The sequence below is a fragment of the Solanum verrucosum genome, unplaced genomic scaffold, assembly GCF_900185275.1.
Source record: "Solanum verrucosum unplaced genomic scaffold, falcon-dt-bn FXZP01000004.1, whole genome shotgun sequence".
In the NCBI taxonomy this organism is placed as follows: domain Eukaryota; kingdom Viridiplantae; phylum Streptophyta; class Magnoliopsida; order Solanales; family Solanaceae; genus Solanum; species Solanum verrucosum.
Genome location: NW_026020212.1, coordinates 444,670 through 458,503, shown reverse-complemented (window position 1 = coordinate 458,503; position 13,834 = coordinate 444,670). Strand labels below are relative to the sequence as shown.

The 13,834-nt window shown below is 33.2% G+C and overlaps 2 protein-coding genes across 2 annotated transcripts; both read left to right on the top strand.

Annotated features, from left to right (window-relative positions):
• The first annotated feature begins 4,389 nt into the window (after window positions 1-4,389).
• LOC125830587 (uncharacterized) lies at window positions 4,390-7,837 on the top strand. Its single transcript, XM_049509766.1, has 5 exons — window positions 4,390-6,455; window positions 6,541-6,852; window positions 6,938-7,004; window positions 7,092-7,395; window positions 7,491-7,837. The coding sequence occupies exons 1-5, from the start codon at window positions 4,390-4,392 to the stop codon at window positions 7,835-7,837; spliced, it is 3,096 nt and encodes a 1,031-aa protein (XP_049365723.1).
• Window positions 7,838-8,041: 204 nt separating this feature from the next.
• LOC125830585 (uncharacterized) lies at window positions 8,042-13,293 on the top strand. The gene is made up of 5 exons (XM_049509765.1): window positions 8,042-8,500; window positions 8,841-9,122; window positions 9,216-9,335; window positions 9,421-9,779; window positions 13,215-13,293. The coding sequence occupies exons 1-5, from the start codon at window positions 8,042-8,044 to the stop codon at window positions 13,291-13,293; spliced, it is 1,299 nt and encodes a 432-aa protein (XP_049365722.1).
• The last annotated feature ends 541 nt before the right edge of the window (window positions 13,294-13,834 follow it).

Genomic DNA, 13,834 nt, shown 5'->3' with positions numbered 1-13,834 from the left:
GGGATTTTAGCACTATAGTTTGATTTTTGAATTCTAGGAGTACTTTCAATTTGTGATTTTAAGACTAATTTGAATTTGGAATTTAGGACTAATAGTTTGAATTATATTTGATATTTTAGGACTAATTTAATAGTTTGAAGTTGGGACACTAGCTAGCTAGTTTGAATTTAGAATTTTAGGGATTTGAATTACAACTTAATTAGAACTTATAATTAATTATAACTTGAATTTACTATAAATTGAACTTAATTAGGAATATGAACTTGAAATTATAACTTGAACTTGGAACTAATTAGCTTGAATATATAACTAATTAAGTTTAGAAATTATATATGAACTTGAATTGAAACTTGAACTTATTAAAACTTGAGAATATATATAAACTAATATTCTTGGATATGAAGTTTATATTTAACTAATTTAAGAACTTTTCGTGCTAGGCAACTGAGGAAGCTCAACATGTAAAAAAGTTGATACAGGACTATTTTGCTTCTTTCATCAAAGTTGGAGATAAGGTTGGTGCTTCTAAATTTCTCAAGTTCAAGTACAATTGTTTTGAATAATGTGTTTGTGTCCATCTAGTATTAATACTTGGCTTTAATGCTAGTAATTATAATTGATTATTTGTTAGTATATTATTGTTTTTGTTTGTTGGTTGTGTTATTCAATTGTTAATTTGATTTGATTATTGTTAGTTAGGTATAGATAATTGAAGATTTTGTATTTTAAGGTTTTTTAAAAAAGAAATTAGACATTTTTAAATTGGGCATTGTTAGTTAGTGAAGAGTTAGCATTTTTATATTTTAGAACTAGTTTAAACTTGAGAATATGTAATTTGAGGTTAGATTGAGATTTTTTTGGATTTGATTTTAGGACTAGTTAGTAAAGTGTTAATTTGAAGTTAGAAATTAGTAATTGAAGTGTTATGAGTAGAAGATGAATGTTTGAATGTCATGAACTTAATTAGAATTTGAAGTTGAACTTAGAAAACGTGAACTTAGAACTTGAACTTGAACTTAGAATTTGAAGTTAAACTTAGAACTGAACTTGATCTTGAACTTGAACTTAGAACTTAGAACTTGAACTTGAACTTAGAACTTGAACTTGAAATTAGAACTTGAACATGAATTTAGAACTTGAACTTGAACTTAGAACTTAGAACTTGAACTTGAACTTAGAACTTGAACTTGAACTTGAACTTGAACTTGAACTTGAACTTAGAATTTGAACTTAGAATTTGAACTTGAACTTAGAACTTGAACTTGAACTTGAACTTGAAGTTAAACTTAGAATTTGAACTTAGAACTTGAACTTGAACTTAGAACTTGATCTTGAACTTGAAATTAGAACTTGATCTTGAACTTGAAATTAGAACTTAGAATATGAAGTTAAACTTAGAATTTGAACTTAGAACTTGAACTTGAACTTAGAACTTGATCTTGAACTTGAAATTAGAACTTAGAACTTGAACTTGAACTTAGAACTTGAACTTGAAATTAGAACTTGAACATGAATTTAGAACTTGAACTTGAACTTGAACTTAGAACTTGAACTTGAACTTGAACTTAGAACTTGAACTTGAACTTAGAACTTGAACTTTGAACTTAGAATTTAGAATTTGAACTTAGAATTTGAACTTGAACTTAGAACTTGAACTTGAAATTAGAACTTGAACTTGAACTTAGAACTTAGAACTTAGAACTTAGAACATAGAACTTAGAACTTGAACTTGAACTTAGAACTTGAACTTGAACTTAGAACTAGAACTTGAACTTGAACTTGAACTTGAACTTAGAACTTGATCTTGAACTTGAACTTGAAACTAGAACTTAAGAACTTAGAACTTAGAACTTGAACTTGAACTTAGAACTTGAACTTGAAATTAGAACTTGAACTTGAACTTAGAGCTTGAACTTGAACTTGAACTTGAACTTAGAATTTGAAGTTAAACTTAGAATTTGAACTTAGAACTTGAACTTGAACTTAGAACTTGATCTTGAACTTGAACTTAGAACTTAGAACTTGAACTTGAACTTAGAACTTGAACTTGAAATTAGAACTTGAACATGAATTTAGAACTTGAACTTGAACTTGAACTTAGAACTTAGAACTTGAACTTGAACTTAGAACTTGAACTTGAACTTAGAGCTTGAACTTTAACTTGAACTTGAACTTAGAATTTGAACTTGAACTTGAACTTGATCTTGAACTTGATCTTGAACTTGAACTTGAACTAAAACTTAGAACTTAGAACATAGAACTTAGAACTTGAACTTGAACTTAGAACTTGAACTTGAACTTAGAACTTGAACTTAGAACTAGAACTTGAACTTGAACTTGAACTTAGAACTTGATCTTGAACTTGAACTTGAACTAGAACTTAGAACTTAGAACTTAGAACTTAGAACTTGAACTTGAACTTAGAACTTGAACTTGAACTTGAACTTGAAATTAGAACTTGAACTTAGAATTTGAACTTGAACTTGAAATTAGAACTTGAACTTGAACTTAGAACTTGAACTTGAAATTAGAATTTGAACTTGAACTTGAAATTAGAACTTGAACTTGAACTTGAACTTTGACATGAACTTAAAATTTGAAGTTGAACTTAGACTTGAACTTGAAATTAGAACTTGAACTTGGAACTAATTAGCTTGAATATATAACTAATTAATTTTAGAAATTAGATATGAACTTGAATTGAAAACTTGAACTTATTAAAACTTGAATATATATATATATATAACTAATATTCTTGGATTTGAAGTTTATATATAATTAATTTTAGAACTTTTCGTGCTAGGCAACTGAGGAAGCTTAACATCTAAAAAAGTTGATATAAGACTATATTGCTTCTTTCATCAAAGTAGGAGATAAGGTTGGTGCTTCTAAATTTCTAAAGTTCAAGTACAATTGTTTTCAATAATGTGTTTGTGTCCATGTAGTATTGATACTTAGCTTTAAATTTAGAAATAATATATTTGGTAAGCATAAGTACCAACACTAGTTGATCCTATTGATGACAAAATTGATTTTCTTGCAAGATCGATTTGTGTCCATCTAGTGTTGACACTTAGCTTTAAATTTAGAAATAATATATTTGTTAAGCATAAATATCAACACTAGTTGATCCTATTGATGACAAAATTGATTTTCTTGCAAGATCGATTTGTGTCAATCTAGTGTTGCTATTAAGCTTTAATTTAGGAATAATGTGTTTGTTAAGCATAAGTATCAACACTAGTTGATCTTATAGATGACAAAATTGATTTTCTTGGAAGATCGATTTGTGTCCATCTAGTGTTGACACTTAGCTTTAAATTTAGAAATAATAAATTTGTTAAGCATAAATATCAACACTAGTTGATCCTATTGATGACAAAATTGATTTTCTTGCAAGATCGATTTGTGTCCATCTAGTGTTGCTATTAAGCTTTAATTTAGGAATAATGTGTTTGTTAAGCATAAGTATCAACACTAGTTGATCCTATAGATGACAAAATTAATTTTCTTGGAAGATCAATTTGGTGTCCATCTAGTGTTGACACTTAGCTTTAAAAAGTTGTTAAAGTTATAAAGTTGTTAAGTTGTTTAAATAAGTTAAATTAAATAATGTGATTTTGTTGATGGATTTAGTTGTTGGAATTAAGTCAAAACTAATGTAGTTAAAGTTAAAAAGTTGTTAAGTTGTTTAGATAAATTAAAATAAATAATGTGATTTAGTTGGTGGATTTAGTTGTTGTATTAAGTCAAAACTAAACTAGTTAAAGTTGTTATGTTGTTTATATAAGTTAAAATAAATAATGTCGGTTTAGTTAGTGAATTTAGTTGTTGGAATTAAGTCAAAACTAATGTAGTTAAAGTTCAAAAGTTGTTATGTTGTTTAAATAAGTTAAAATAAATAATGTCGGTTTAGTTAGTGAATTTAGTTGTTGGAATTAAGTCAAAACTAATGTAGTTAAAGTTAAAAAGTTAAGTTTGTTTAAATAAGTTAAAATAAATATTGTGGTTTAGTTGGTGGATTTAGTTGTTCGAATTAAGTCAAAACTAAACTAGTTAAAGTTGTTAAGTTGTTTAAATAAGTTAAAATAAATATGTCAAAACTAGTTAGACTTAGAAAGTGGTTAAGTTGTTTAAATAAATTCAAATGTTATTTAGTTGATGGAATTAAAATTATCATTATTGTTTGTGTAGATGAATCATGATCGTAGTTGGATGTATAATAGAAACAATCCTGGTCGAGCGGGTATGATTCCAGAATTTGCAGAAGGTGTCACTAGATTTATAAATCATGCAATGACACTTGATGATTTTTTAAATTCAAGATTGATTAGGTGTCCGTGTGTTAATTGTGAAAATGTGAGATATTATACAACAGAGACTGTTGCTATGCATCTTATGATGAATGGATTCAAACCAGGGTATACAGTTTGGACTAGCCATGGTGAGGTTGAAAGTGACACTATGTTTAATAACTTTGTTGTCGGTGAAAGTAGTAGATCTATCGAGCATAATTATTTCCAAGGTTCTAGAATGTCAGATATGATTAATGATGCTTTTGGGATGCATTCTTATTTTGAACAAGGAGAAAATGTAGAAGAAGCTCCTAATGAAGAAGCAAACATCTTTTATGAACAATTGCGTGATTGTAGTAGTCCTTTGTTCAACGGGAGTCAACACTCTAAATTGTCTGTTGCAGTTAGATTGTTAAGTATCAAATCTGACAATAATATTTCTCAAGGAGCAATGGACTCTATGATAGAACTTATGAAGGAATTAGTTGATCCCAATGTAGAGATTCCTGATTCTTATTATAAAGCAAATGCATTGGTGTCTAAGTTAGGACTCTCCTCGATAAGAATTGATTGTTGTGAAAAAGGTGGCATGTTATACTATAAGGAGGATATCAATCTAGAGTCTTGTAAGTTTTGTAGTCACCCTCGCTATAAGATTGGTTCTACCGGAAAGAAACTTGCTATTAAGGTGATGCATTATTTACCTCTTATACTAAGATTGAAAAGGTTGTATGCATCAAATAGCTCTGCTCCTCATATGAGATGGCACCGTGAAAATAGAAGGCCACCTGGTGTCATGTGTCATCCATCTGACGGAGAGGCTTGGAAACATTTTGATAGAACTTATCCAGATTTTGCTGCTGAACCAAGGAATGTTAGGCTGGGTTTGTGTGCGGATGGTTTCACCCCTTTTTCAGTTGGGGCTACACCATATTCTTGTTGGCCTGTGTTTATTACACCGTATAATCTTCCACCTGAGATGTGTATGACAAGCCCGTATATATTTCTGAATTGTGTCATTCCTGGTCCGAGTAATCCAAAAAGCAAGATTGATGTGTACTTACAACCTTTGATTGATGAGTTGAAATTGTTGTGGTCTGAGGGGGTAGAAACATGGGACATTTCTCGTAAACAAAATTTCAACATGCGTGCTACTTTAATGTGGACTATTAATGATTTTCCTGCCTATGGAATGCTAACTGGATGGATGACAGCTGGAAAGTTAGCATGTCCCTACTGTATGGAAGATACTAAATCATTCACATTAAAACATGGCCGAAAGAATTCATGGTTTGATTGTCATCGTCGGTTCTTGCCACCTGATCATGAGTTTAGGAGAAAGAAATATGCATTTAAAAAGAATAAAACTGAACGAGATGGTCCACCCCCAATATTAACGGGTGATGATATTTGGGAAAGGGTTCAAAATTTTCCAAAGGTAACTGAGGAACCACTGTACAAATTTGATGGGTATGGTGTTGCACATAATTGGACTAAACAGAGTATATTCTGGGAGTTACCTTATTGGAAGGATAATTTGCTTAGACATAATCTCGATGTCATGCATATTGAAAAGAATTATTTTGATAATTTGTTCAACACTGTAATGGATGTAACTGGCAAGACAAAAGATAATGTTAAGGCTAGACTTGACTTACCAGAACATTGTAGACGACCGGAGTTGCATTTACAGGAGTCTGCCAACAACAAGTTACTTAAGCCCAAGGCTAGTTATTCATTCACAATGGAACAAAAGATAAAAATTTGTGAGTGGGTGGAAAGCTTGAAAATGCCAGATGGATATGCCTCAAATTTGGGAAAGAAAGTTGACATTGAGCGTGGAATATTGCATGGGATGAAAAGTCACGACTGTCATGTTTTTATGGAACAATTACTTCCGATTGCTTTTTGTGGATTACCTAAAAACATATGGAAACCGATGGCAGAAATCAGTTTGTTCTTCAAAGACTTGTGTTCCAGCACATTGATAGTAGAGAATCTGGTTCGGATGGCCAAAAATATAGTTGTTATTAGTAATAAGTTGGAGAAGATTCTTCCACCTGGGTTCTTTGATGTGATGGAACATCTTCCTATTCACCTTGTTCATGAAGCTCTACTGGGAGGTCCAGTTCAATATAGGTGGATGTATCCTTTTGAGCGGTAAGTAACTATAACACATTTATTCTTATTTCATAAATCGTTAATATATCTTTTGAAATTATATATCTAATATAAAATTTTACAGGAGCATTGGCAAGTCTAAAAGGGGTATTAAGAATAAACATAGGGTGGAGGGCTGTATGGCTCAAGTATATCTAGCTAAAGAAAGATCCCACTTTTGTTCTTACTACTTTGATGATTATGTGTCGTGTTTGAGAAACAGACCTAATCGACATGATGTTACTGGGAATGATCCTGCAGTACAATCATTATCAATCTTCAACCAACCGGGTAAGGGTTCAAAAAAGCGTACATTGCACAAACTTACCGAAAAGGAGAAAAAATCTGCAGAGCTTCATGTCTTGTTGAATTGTCCAGAAGTGCAACCCTTCTTAGAGTAAGAAAATTAAATATGTAAACAACATATATTCAACTCCGATTTTATTAAGGAAACTAACTGTATTTTTAATGTGATTCTACAGTTATTTTATGAGCCAATATGGTGATGATCAAGTGTTTCCATCATTTATAACATGGTATACTAATTGGGTAAGTGTTGTAATATATACACCTACTAAGAGATTAGTGTACTCTTCCTTCTACTAACATTGCTTTTAATTTACTAATTATATATAGGTCTACAATTCAGAAAATGTCGCCATATTTGATCAATTTTTCAAGGATATTTCTTGGGGACCGATTACAGTTCACACAATGTCCCAATATAACGTAAATGGTTTTAAATTTGCCACAGAGAAATACTCAAAGAATAAGAAAACTAATAATAGTGGTGTTTGGGTTAAAGGTGATAATGGAAATCAAAATGAGAATGTTGATTATTTTGGCGTCCTACAGGAGATTGTAGAGTTGAAGTATTCGGGTTGGCCAATCAAAAGAATAGTACTTTTCCAATGCAAGTGGTTTGATCCAACTCCAAGAGGTACGAGGGAGCTTAAGCAACATAATATCATTGAAGTCAATCACACTAGGAAGTATGAGGCTTATGATCCTTTTATTATTGCACAAAATGCTAAGTGTACTATGCTCCTTATCCGTTGCGTAGGGATAAGTCTAATTGGTGGGTTGTAATCAAAACAAAACCGATGGGGCGAGTGGAAGTTGAGAATGAATTGGATGTTGCATATCAAAATGAAATATCAAGTGTTCATCAAGTAGTGGATGCTGAGTTAGAAATAAATTTGGAGCATCCTGATCACATTTTAGAAGAAGTTAATAGAGAAGAGTTAGATATGCCAACAAATATGGAGGAGGATGAGGAGGAAACTTTCGAAGAGGATGAATGGATAGATGAGGAGGAAACTTCCGAAGATAATGCATGTGAATGGATAGATGATGAAGAAACTTCCGAAGAGGATGAATAACAATTTGTATGTTTAGTTGGTGGATTTTTAGCTATTCATATTTGAGTATACTTTATATTTTAGTAGTTTTAACGTTTGTTTGACATTGTAAAAGACTATTTGGATTAAGTCTTATGTTATGATAACTTTGTTTGATATATTTGTTCGACATTGTGACATTATTTTGTACTACTTTGTTTTAATCTTTATATTTATTTGATATAGATGGTAGATAAAGACAAGGGTAAATCAAAAAAATCCGATAATCCGAAAAAGAAATTTAAGGCCAATGCTATGAGAAGGCCCACTGGGGTCGTGATATCTGATGAGCCCTCTCGAGTTAATATTTCAAAAAAAGCCTCAGTTTCAACTACTCACTCGACACACCAGTCACATAATGCCTCTATTCATGTGTCTCCACAATCTGGTTATACTATATCTACACCCACTATGGTACCTAGTTCGGGTTACCAAACATTGCAGGGCTATTCACATCTTGGTCGTGGGTCTAACATACCATCAGCTAGTGCTAGTCAGTGCAATAGTTTGAATACTAGTAGTGGATCAATTGGACTTTCCAATCTTCATATTGAATCCAATGGCTCAGAGCCTAATACTCCTACCACCCAGCACTCAGATGCACATGGTCCTCAGCCAGGCGATAGAGATAATTTTCGGAGACTCGTCATCGAGCCATTAGGATACAAATATGATTTAATTATGTTTCATCTTTCATTTATCTATTTATATTTTAATTGATTGATTATTTTTTGTTTACTCTACTTCGTCAATGAATTCGTATTTCAACTTACGTTCGGATATGGGTATGGCAAAGATTATTTTAAAGTGCATCGGAACTCACTATAATGGTGTGTATCCGAATTGAAGTTCGATTCCACTTAACAACCAAGGGCAGATGTTCAATGAATTTAAGGTAAGAATATATATAAATTAAATTCATATCATATACATTTAAATTCTCTAGTCATTTGAACAATAAATATTTAGTAATTTTTTATTACAGAAATATTATGTATGGGCTCCCGAACACGAGGATGACATTCAAGTGAACTTCAAGCTTAAAGCTTCAAAGTTGCTTTCTAGCACATTTTGTGATTGTCGAAAAAAAAATAGAATGCCTAAGTTTATGTTTCCGGAGCGATGGGCTTTGTTACTGAAACATTGGAGTACTGATGAAAAATTTAAAAAGAGGAGTGAGATTGGGAAGATGGCTCGCGCATCAGAAAAGGGAGGCTCTTTGCACACTGGTGGAGCTATTAGCCAGGTTACTAGGAAGGAAAGAATGGTATACTTTCTTAATTTAGTAAAATAATTTTTCTTTTTTGATAAGCACTTTTTGGAGATTAATGAGATCAAATTCTATATATGTTATTTGCAGGAAAAAGAGTTGGGTAGGCCGGTAGCTGTACCAGAGATGTTCAAGGTTACTCACGTCAAGAAGAGTATGAACCCCACAGAAGAAGAAAGATGGATTGAGCCACATGCTCAAGAGACATATGTAAGAACTCCATTCAAACTATTTTTTTTTCTTTTCCTTGTATATATTACATTCTTATTCATTGAGTTCTTTGTTTAAATTACAGGATAGGTATATGCGAATATCTCAGGAATATCGTAGTACTCTACCTCTTGAGAGTCAGGACAGACCATTTACACAAGAAAAAAACGAGAATCTTTGGAAACAGAGTGCTGGTGAACCGATTAGAGGTTCAATCTACGGCCATCCAGAAAAGGCGTATCAGATGAAGAAGTCTTGGTATTGTGGTTCATCATCCTCAAGCTTTGATGGTGGGGATAGAGAGACAATATCTGCAATGGAGAGTAAGATAACTTATCTCAATGCCGAGCTTGCTGCTGTAGCCGAAAGAGAGAAGAAGAGAGAAGAAAGAGAGAAGAAGAGAGAGGAGGAGATTGCGGCAGCAAAGGAGGTAGAGAACAAGAGGTATGCAGCGCTTCAGGCCCAACTAACTTTTCTTTTTGAATCAAGAAATATTCTTCCTCCATGTCCGGCTAGCAGTGATGGATTTGATCAGGAGGGTGATGAGAATGATAAGGAGAGTGAGGGTGATGAAGAGTAGTTGTATCTATTTGACATTTTAGACTTCTATATTTTTAGAATTGTTTAATTTGATCGTAGTTTAGTTTATTTTGAAGTTGGATGAAGTTTATTTTGAAATAGTTTGTATATGTTGAAAATATTGTGTTGTTTTGGTTGGATGAAGTTTATTTGGCTTTGGTTGAATGAATTTTATTTGGCTTTGGTTTGTTTTGGTTGGATGAAGCTTATTTGGCTTTGGGTTGTTTTGGTATAAATATGCAGGTGGGCAACTAAAAATTGCAGCAATTTGTTGCCTGTTTTGCAGCAAAAAACCGATCTTCGGAGGTCGGAATTTCAACATTACAAAAATAAAAATACCGACCTCCAGAGGTCGGAATTTCAAAAATACAAAAATAAAAATACCGACCTCCGGAGGTCGGAATTTCTACATTACAAAAATAAAAATACCGACCTCCGGAGGTCGGAATTTCAAAAATACAAAAATAAAAATATCAAAAAAAAAAAATAAAAATACGACCTCCGGAGGTCGGAATTTCAATATTACAAAAATAAAAATACCGACCTCCGGAGGTCGGAATTTCAACATTACAAAAATAAAAATACCGACCTCCGGAGGTCGAATTTCAACATTACAAAAATAAAATTACCGACCTCCGGAGGTCGGAATTTCAACATACAAAAAAAAAGATATCAATTTAAAAAATACAAAAATAAAAATACCGACCTCCGGAGGTCGGAATTTCAACATTACAAAAATAAAAATACCGACCTCCGGTGGTCGGAATTTCAACATTACAAAAATAAAAATACCGACCTCCGGAGGTCGAAATTTCAACATTACAAAAATAAAAATACCGACCTCCAGTGGTCGGAATTTAAGAAAATGAATATTCCGACATAAAATAAAAACCGACCTCCAGAGGTCGGTATTGAATAGCGACCAAGCTTTTTCCGACCTAAGCTGGGATGTCGGTTTTAGGTCGGTATTTCAAGGAATACCGACCTCCGGAGGTCGGTATTTATAGGTCGGTATTCACAGTTTTTTTAGTAGTGATAGTACAAAATGGTCGGGACTCGGGAGGTACATTTTCAAGCCATATATATACATAATATAAAACTATTTTTTGTATTGGAGAGCCTTTTATACGCACTATGATTTAATATCACAAGTGATGTTAAGTAGATATATTGACATTACTAATCAAATTCTCTTAGAGAGGTATTTCTTTGGGAAAAAGGATTAAGGCTTTTAGATATTTTGGCCAACTTTTGGTAAAGCAAGGTTAATGTTATTATGTTATATGGAAGTAAAAATTTGGAGACAATGATTATGGATGAACTCATGCGAAATAATTATTTTATTATATCACCTTTAATAATTTATAAATCGTCTAAATACTAAAAAATCAATGTATTTAATAATAAAGATAAAATAAGTATAAAATGAAAATTTAAATAAGTCCCTATTTCCAACATTTTTAAAAAGTGAAAGTGTTTTAAAAACTTGAACTTTTCTTTTCACCACCAATATTGAGGGAGAAATAATTTTCATTAAAGCACAGAACACTTCATATTCCCTCCTTTCATACTCCTTCCACTTCCCATTTATACTTACTAATTTACTATATATTCAACAATCCTACATGAATGAGGAATGACTATAAACATAAATGAACATATTCTCTCCATTTAGCATATATTTTTTTTAGGTCTCTTCTCTCTCTACTCTTCTCTCAACGGATATATTCACAACTCGCGTAGCTTACATGCTCCGTCCTTATGGACCCGCCGGACGGCCCCGATAAGGCGAGTCTGAAAGGTCAGCAGGTCCCTCCCAAGAGGTGAACCAACCCGCGGAATCACTTACTACGAAAAACTCATATACCAACGCAATTTGTTGATCCCCAATTTCTACCCATAACCCAAACACCATGCAAGACAGTATGAGTAGCTAGTCCAAGCGAAACAAACTACTCACAATGGAGTCACAACAGTATTGCTCAAAGCTTCATATTTGTAACGGCATGTTCCCGTCGTTATAGAAAAGCCAATTGGGGAATAATTGGGGCCAGAAAACTTTTGAGTAGTAACTTAGAATTTTCCAATCTAGTCCAGATTTGGACGAAATCAGAGTCGTTAAGGTGTAGGGAAATCGGGTGACTTATTTCTGATTTTGATTACATGAGTGGTTAGATAAGTCGTTAAGGAACCTATACAACTTTAAAGAATTGAATTCTAGTGTCACGACCTAGGGGTACCCCCTAGACGTAACACGACGTACTCGACCCCGAAGGGGGTCTAATATAAGCCCTTAGCGTCATCATAACATATGATCATAGAAAAGTAGGGAAAATTTAAAACTTTCTTTAAAACATTCAAGTGAAAACATTTCATAGAAGTGGAAGTCTTTACTAAGTCTATGCATGTCTCAAACCATCTATGAATAACACGAATAAAAGTCTTGGGACGCAACCCATAAAAATTCTAAAACATAGGAAAAGACACAAAAGGAACATAGTGGGTTTGTCCTCGAAGCTATGAGGACTCACCAATTCTTCAACTCTTCAAACGCCTTAGAAACCTAGCCTCCAAAGCAACTCAATCACCAACACCCTACATTTGGTTAGAATGTAGGCAATATGCGTTAGTACAAAATGTACCAAGTATGAAAGCTAACATACCAACATAAAACATCTCAAGATGGTTAGTCAACATAACACATAATCATTAGAGACAATAACATAATTCCAACATAAGCATTATATCATCACAAGTCAGCATAAAACATACATAAATTCATATTTCAACCATTAGTCCTTCATATTCAAGAGAACTACTCCACAAGCAACCTCCAAGCATACTTGTACAAGGCAAGGATAGCATCCCATAATACTATCCAAGCTAAGTACCTCTCTTTGGTCATTCTTGGTCGTAGTCTTCATAGTCAAGACCTAAGTTTTCATATCATAAGAGCACTTATACTCCTAAGTAACCTCAAGGGACACTTCTGCAATGCATGTGGTGCATCCCATAATACCACACACTAAGCATATCTTGAAGTCACCCTATTCATATTTACCTTATCTTGGTGTCACTATCGATCTACTTCATATTGACAAGGAACTACCATCTTAAGTCAATCATGTCATGGAAGGAAACTATAGCAACAATCCAAGCTAGGCATGCATCACATAAGGAGACACTTCATAAGTAGCTTCAAGTCAAACTTGTGCCATGTATGAGTGACATCCCATATACCACTCACACTAAGTACCCCTTTAGGCTAACTTACTCAATGCTTACTATTCATCATTCTAGGCTATCAAGAATAGCATACTACTATGCTAGACCTAACTACCATGGAAAACATCCTTTCATGCAATCCAAGCTATCCTAGGAAGGATACAAATATACCAACCTAGCTACCATGCAAACATTCAATAGGATGCAAGCTACCCTTAGGGGAGTATGAATCCTCAACCCTAAGCTATCCTTAGGAGAGTATGGTGTCTCAATCCTAAGCTACCATGAAATTGTCTTGGCCTAACCAAGTCAAGCTACCATGAAGGCATTCTAATAATGCTAGTTCAAACTACCCATATGAGAGTATAGATCATCAATCCTAGGCTACCATGAGAAGCATCCTACCAATGCTAATTCAAGCTAATCTTAGGAGAGCTTAATTCCTCAATCCCAAGCTACCATGAGATCTACCATCCCAAGCCACCATGAGATCTACCATTCCAAGCTTCATAATTCAACTATACATGAAGGAATCATAAGACTCAACCTCAAGATTTTCTATTCTAGCAAGCATGATTCATTTTAGGTGATTAACCCTTCACATTCTACATACAAGCATTCATATAGTTCTAGGTAGGTCATATGGGTAAAAGCCTTTCACCATAACTCTATCTATGTTGTATACTAATTCTATG